This window comes from Pteropus alecto, unplaced genomic scaffold (genome assembly GCF_000325575.1).
Source record: "Pteropus alecto unplaced genomic scaffold, ASM32557v1 scaffold30, whole genome shotgun sequence".
Classification (NCBI taxonomy): Eukaryota; Metazoa; Chordata; class Mammalia; order Chiroptera; family Pteropodidae; genus Pteropus; species Pteropus alecto.
This window is the reverse complement of record NW_006429782.1, coordinates 4,239,335-4,246,688: the sequence shown is the minus strand read 5'-3', so window position 1 is coordinate 4,246,688 and position 7,354 is coordinate 4,239,335. Positions and strand designations below refer to the sequence as shown.

Below are 7,354 nucleotides of genomic sequence, written 5' to 3'. Positions count from 1 at the left end.
TTGGCTTTAATTTGGGGCTACCTGCTTTGGAATGTCTTCCCATGTGTGTGTCTCTGCGATGTTTATAAATGTGTCTTATCCAGGGGGTGTGCATCGGCCTGCGTGTGAAGTCTGTCCACTGATTTCACATGTGGGTGTCATCATCCGAGTTTGTAAGTCCCCAGGGTAGAGCGCAGGAGTGAGTCTATCAGGAGGTATGTGTCTGTCGTCTGTCCATTTCAGGGATGCCCGTTGTGAGGGGAGGCAGCATCGTGTTTTGAGTGTGTTTCTGTGCCTGGCTGGGTCGATATACGTCTCCCTGTCTACGTAAGCTAACTTTACATGCGTACATGTATGCTCGTGCACACAGTTGCCTGTTGAAGGAGGGGGTGGTATTTTTGCATCTGTGTGTATGTGTTTCCATTCACTTTCAGTGTGTTTGGTTTTGCAGGGAGAGTTTTTGGGTCTAGGGTCCGCTGGCCTTTTGCAGTGGTAAGTAGTGCAGCACTGCGTGTCTCCAGAGCTGTCTGCCTGCACTGTATGTGGGCAAATACTTTTTGCCTGTCTGTGTCCTTCAGTGTATGTTTGCCAGTCTCTTTCATGTATTTACCCATTTGTTTGCATTCGGGGGTTGTGGGGGATGTTTCTTAATACAAATCTGTGTGCCCAGCCTGTGGTGTATGGGATATCTTAATGAGGGCCTTTGTACACACTACATGTGTGCTGTGGGTTGAATAGCATCCCAAATCCCTAACCTTCAGCACTTCAGAAGGGGACCTTATTGGGAAATGGGGTCTCTGCAGATATAATGAGTTCATCTGAGGCCACACTAGAGCTGGGTGGGCCCTAAATCCACCATGACTGGTGTCCTCATAAGAGGGAGAAATTTGGACACAGATATGCACACAGGGAGGATGTCGTGTGAGAGGCCTGGAACAGATTTTTCTCTGGCATCTTCAGAGGGAACAGGGCCCTTCTGACGCTTTGATCTTGGACTTCTGGCCTCCAGAACTGTGTCCCCAGGCAGCCAGATGTAACTGACAGCCGGTGTCAGAGAACTTCCAAGTTAGAGCATTGTGGGGCTGCCGTATGTTGCTTTGAACCTCTCTGGCCTTAATTTGGGGCTACCAGCATATTGGGATGGCAGCTGTTCCCTTGAACCCAATTTCCTAACCATCAGTGGGACGCTCCAGGTAACACCGAAGGCCTCATCATCCCAACACACCAGCAAGAAGGGTCTCCTTCAGCCAGTCATCCCCACTCTTCCTGGCCCCTCTGGGGGATGCATAAGAAGGCAGGTCCTGTGTCATGCCTTCCTGGGCTTGGTCCAACTTCTCCAGCCCCACCCTCTCACCCTTCTCCTCCAAGAAAAGTGAACCCCTTGCAGTTCCCAGAACGCACAAGGCATACCCTTCCTTGTACCTCCCTCTAAAAATATTTCCCCCATTTTTCTTTAATAACTCCAGCTTATTGTTCTGGTGCCACCTTCGATGTTTCCTCTTCCAGGAAGCCCTCCCTAACTATCCCCCAACCGAAGATCGAGTTAGATATGTCTCCATTCCCATCGCCTTCATGCTTCCTTCATTGGGAAATGCATCACACCATGTTATGATCACCTAGATTGTTAGAATCCCATTAGATTGTCACATTAGACAATAAACAGACATTTATTGTCTTACAGTCTGGAAACTCGAAGTCTGAAATCAAGGCATTGGTAGGGTTGGCTTCTTCCGAGGCCTCTCTCCTTGGCTTGTAGATGGTCTTCTTCTCCCTGTGTCTCCACGTGGCCTGTAAATGTCTGTGTCCCGATTTTTATAAGAACATCAGTCACAGTGGATTAGGGTCCACCCCAATGACCTTAGTTTAATTATTAGTGTGGTAGGGTAACATTTGGAAGTCTTAATGATTTTTCTTCACATTAACCTATAGCCATGGCCCTTCCCCGGCCCTGGCCACCATTGCTTTTTTCCTCCTACAGGGTTATTCCTGCGCCTGCAGGAGATTTACCAGAGAAGCAGCTTCCTGGCTTTGGAACTTCAAAAGCCTAGAGACTCTGGAGCCTGGGTTTGGAGCCTCACAGACCTCAGCCCTGAAGAACTCCAGATGAAAGTCTGGCCACTGGGGTCACCAGGGGCTAGGGGAAGGGATGTGGGGAGTTGCCGCTTAGCTGAGTGCAAGGTGAAGGTGCTGGAGACTAGTTATGCAGCAGTGTGAATGTATGTCACACTCTTGAACTGTGCAACATAAAGCTGGTTGGGATAGTAAACTGTGTTATATGTCTTTTGCCATAATTTAAAAAAATAACAGTCTTAAGTTAAAAAAAGAAAAAAGGTCTGACCATATGTGTAGAAGAGTACTCATTAGGCTGAGTCTACTCTTCTTGCAACAAACCAGGGTCCCCCATGTGGAGGGGAAGGACTGGGTGTGAAAGAACATTAAACTCAGAGGTGGATGCATCCTTGTACCCTACCGACCTGCCCCCCAGCTAGACGGCTTCAGGGTGATATGAAATAATGTTTCTGGAGCCCCCTGGATCCAAGGCTATAGCAAGCTCTGTAGAGTGTCCCCACACGTTGCATAGAGCAGCATCCATAGATGCTGCAAAGGGGTGTGCACGCAGACCCTGTCGGCACCCCACTCTCAGCTCCACGGCACTGACGACATCCACACACGGCAAGGACTCCAAAGCACCTGTGGTTCTATGGCCACCAGAGCGGGCGTTATCCACCTGCAAGCAGCTCTCAGGCAATGACCAATAGAAGGTGGTGAATAAATACCGCAGTTTCCTTGGCCCTCGACTCCCAAGCATGCTTTATACTGACTTCCAGGGGTCACCAGTAAGAGTGGCCTCCATGGCTGTCACCTGTTCATCAACGCTCCTAGTATAGGCTCCTTCACCTTCTCATCTCCCTTCACTGCCTTCCAGATGCTTCCTCTGATCACTTCCCAGATAAATTTTACCGCCTCCAACCCAAACTCTTGTCTCAGGCTTGGCCTCTGGAAATGCCCAGCCTACACAGTGATCGCCTTGAGGAATGAAAAGGATTGTGATTAATAACCACACCAGGCGTTAGCCAGGGCTACCCTGGGTAGTCCAGGATGTAAAGCCATTCCACTCAACATTTAAGGAAAAATAGCCAGATGTCTTGGATGTGCCCAGAGGGATGTGGAAGATGCAGAGGAACCACAGGTGAGGCATAAGCAATGATATCTCAGCAGGTGGCAGGGTGACAGAGGATAACCAGCAGGTCCCAGCAGTCTCCCCAACACCCTAGTGCCCAAGCCCCTGAAATGTCAGCATGATCTTGGGTAGAACTGACTACAGAGACCCAGACTCAGCCGAGATGAAGCATCTACCACGCAAAAGAACTCGGGGGGCTCCGAGTAGCAATTAAGTTCTATAATTAAAAAGCAAATGAGTTACATTTTTGTGACCTGGAACCTGTGAGCATAAAATTATTTCCTGCTACCTGGGGGGTCCATTTCCTTCTTCAGGTCTTCTTTTACATGGCAGAGGAGGTGATAAATCCAGAAGACGGGGTTTGGTGGGTGGGCATTAATCTGTGTCCCAGAGCCACTTCCCACCTTCCCCTTCCAGGTCCTTCTGAACCACACCGGTTCCTCCATTTATCATTTTATTAAATGCAGTTGCCTTGAGCCCTGCCTCCCTAAGGGGCCTCAAGAGGAAATCAGTGTGTCATAAATTAACCATGGCAGGGCATTGCCCCAGGAGTCCCGCCAGCTGGACGCTGGCCCTCCACAGTCCGTCTCGGAGTCTCGGCCTGCTGGGACCTGTCACAGCCCCTGACCCGGCAGCCTGCTCATCCTGGGCTCGCAGCCTGCAGTTTCTCGTCTCTCTGCCAGTGTGCCAGAGCTCAGCAGTATTCAGAATAATCTTCCTCCACATAGTTGGAGGGGAACCAGCCGACCTGGGAAAAGATGAGGAAGTCGTCAGGACAGCCACCACACTGTTCCTCAACATGCCGGACAGGTTCTTTCCCTCTGCAGGGCCTTTGCACCTGCCACCCCTGCCACCCAGCAACCACATGCCTCACATACGCACACAGCTGACCTCCTCTACCACTGACAGTTCTGTACACACGTCGCCTTATCAGCAAGGACTTCCTAATCATCCTACTTAAAACTGATAACTCCATCCTCCCCAACACTCCTAGCCCTTTTTCCTTAGTTTCTCCACAGCACTTATCACCATCCAACTGATTGTAGGTGCTATTACTCAGGGCTCATTGTCTGTCTCCACACACACACCCCAACATTAGCTCTGTGAGGCAAGGACTTCTGTGTCTTGCTCACCACTGAGTGCCAAAACCCTCAAATAGCTCCTGGCACACAGTAGAATCTTAAAGAGTATTTGTGGATGGATGGATGGATGGATGGATGGATGGATGGATGGATGGATGGATGGATGAATTCTTTACAGCCCAGACCTTCCTAAACACCCCAAAAGGTTCTCTCAAAACCTAACTGTCCTCTACTGCACACTAACCTTACCCTCCATGGTTCTTAGCAAAACTCTTCACCTAAACAATTATCCAGGTCGCTTTTTCACATGTTTCCTCAAAGTAGGATGTAGGCTCCTAACCCATTTGTTTTTATTCAACAAATACTGCTAAGAAACCATTACAGTAAGGCTAGGAATTCACCAGCAGACGAAATAAAGAAGACTCTCTGCCTTTGGGAGACAAAAGTAAGAACCAAACAGAAGCAAACTGTTTTGGGAAACCTTGAGCTCCCTCCTGACAGTCCGAAGATAGGCAGGCAAAGAAGTCCAAAAGGTGAAAGTGGTTAGTTCCAGCTCCGCCTCTTCCCTCATTCAATATTTCCTGAGCGCCTACCATGTGCCAGGCACAGTGCCAGGCACTGGAGACACTGCAGTGAACAAGACAGACACAAAACCCTACCTCTTCCTGTTCTCCAAACATACCCATCACTCTCACCCCAGGGCCTTTGCACAGATTGGTCCCTCTGCCTGCTTTCCCCACTCCATCATGACCTTTTTACCTGGCTAACTTTACTTATCCCTCAGTGATAACCTTGGCCTCCCAGAAGTCATCCCAATCTGCTCTTGGGTGGGTCAGGAGTCCCCTTGGGTCTCTCCTGCTGCTCTATGATTCCCCATTGCAATTCTGACCACTCAACACTGTGAGTGCTTGGTTATAGGCCTATCCTCTTCACTGGACTACGAGTTTCACAAGGGCAGTGATTGTACTGAGCTCATTTTTGTCTCCTCAGCACCCAGCAGGATGCCTAGCACATAACAGGTGCTCATCAAATAGTTATAAGTTGCATCAATCTCTATGTGCCTTCCTCCTCTTGACCAGGGAAGACTTCCCCACCTTCTCCATCCCACAATTCCAGTACAGCTTGTGGACTCTGAGAAAGAATCCACCTATGAAGAAGGGCTCCTGGTGGCTAACTAGCTCACATTTAAAAGTAAAGCCTAGCAGCCATTTCTTAACAGCGGCCCCTCACACAAACCGCACTTCAGGGAGAAGCCTGCCCTGAACTGCCTGCCTGCATTATGTTCCTGGCATCTGAGCCTGGGACTTCCGTCTACATAAGTCATCTCCCCTCAGACTCAGGGAGTACACTTTCCCTTCCCACCAAAGCCAGAAGGCTATGTTTCCCCGGTTGGACTGGGATCACTTCATAAACTATATAAATGTTTAACCAATGTACTGTATACCTGAAACTAATTTAAAAAAAAAAAAAAAAAGATGGAACAGAGCTGAGCAGGCTGAGCAGGCTGAGCAAGCTGGAATGGAGCAGGGCCACTTCACCTCGGGGACTCCTCCGGCCATGCTGCTTCATAACTGAGCTGTAACACTATTGAGCTGTTCTCACAGCTATGTTGTACCACAATTGAGCTGTTTGCACTGAATGAAGTGTCTTTCTTCACCACATCCCAAATTAGGGATTCCTGTTGGAACTGAGTTGGCACTGATGACCATTGGATGACAAGCTCTACCAAGGCCAGCTCACCCCAGCACCCTTGCCTGGGCTGCCAAGCTCCACCCTGACTCACCCGGCCATAGATCTCCCCTCGCCACCAGCCTTGTTGCCCCTTCTTGTTAAGAATCTTGACGATGTCACCCTCCTTGAGGTTCAGCTCCGATCGATCCCGGGCGCAGAAGTCATAGCGGACTTTGGCTGTGCCAAAATATTTGGTGCTTCCTGCTGTATAGGGGAGAGCAGATATAGGAGAAAGACCTGGAGCAGGCACCCATCCACCAGCCAGGAGCAGTGTGAGGGCAACGCTCTCAGAAGGATAACACCAGGATGAAGGGTCTCGATGCTTCTTGGTTCAGTGTTGGGTGCCTTGTGCTCTGAGGGCACACAGCTGTACTCCCAGAATCATCCTCCCAGCCCGACCAGAAATCAAATTTAAAATATAATACCACTTATAAATTTTTAAATGATTTGAACATTTATAGTAAAAAAAAAAATACACAGAGGAAAGATGGGGGGAAAAACTATTATACACTGTTAAATATTATCTTAAGAAGGACCAAGGGTTGAAAAAGAGAGGAAATGAGAGGAAAGATAAGCAGGAGAGAAAAACACAGAAAATGTTTTATGGTACAATATTAAGCAATATTGCAGAATATAAAATTAATTTGTAGTATTTCTACAAATGTGCTAAGATTGAACACCCATATATACACCAGGACAAATTAGTAACACGCAGACAGAAACATTTATTTGACTGAGTGATGAGAATAGAAGCAATTTTTGTCATGGAGTCCTGATGTCATATTGGTTTTGCTTTTTCAATAATATAACAGTATAATAATAATTAATTTTTAAACATCTCTTAAAAAAATTTTGGACAAAAAAATGCAGGCAGTCTGCAACCCATATGACTTTTCTGAAAAATGTACTTCAGAATGCACTCCAGAACATTGAAATTTGAATCAAAATAAGGAATTTAAAAAGTAAAGAAAAACATAGAAAACAAGAAATATAGATGGTCTAAATAATTCCTGATACTGTATATGGGAAGTTAAATGCAATTGTTAAGAAAGGATTCTTAAAATATATGTCATAATCATTTTAATTCATAGCAAACTATATCCAAAACTTTATATAACTTCAACAAATATGGTGGGTGAGAGATGCAAAGGAAAGAGGAATTAAGAGTGCACTAAAGGTCTTACCTTTTTCTGAAAGAAGGTTATAGATACTAATTAATCCTTGCTATTGATACAAAAATATAGGCTTAAAAGGTACAGGTAAAGACCCTTCTGGTTCTCGGTGTCCTCATCTTCCCCAATACAAAAGTAACCCCTGTGCCACCTTCCATGCAAGCAAATGAGGATGCAAACCACCCAAGAGCAAAGGGACACAGGAGGGG

At 47.1% G+C, this 7,354-nt stretch overlaps 1 protein-coding gene across 1 annotated transcript in view; it reads right to left on the bottom strand.

Moving 5' to 3' along the window:
- Positions 1-3,366: 3,366 nt before the first annotated feature.
- The window catches only part of VAV1 (vav guanine nucleotide exchange factor 1), a 54,483-nt gene continuing 50,495 nt past the window's right edge, over positions 3,367-7,354 (bottom strand). The window contains exons 26-27 of the mRNA XM_006904153.1: positions 6,026-6,177; positions 3,367-3,908 (exon numbers count right to left, since the gene is read on the bottom strand). Of these exons, the coding sequence (XP_006904215.1) occupies positions 3,855-3,908; positions 6,026-6,177 (206 nt within the window). The 3' untranslated portion in view covers positions 3,367-3,854. The remainder of the gene's footprint in view (positions 3,909-6,025; positions 6,178-7,354) is intronic.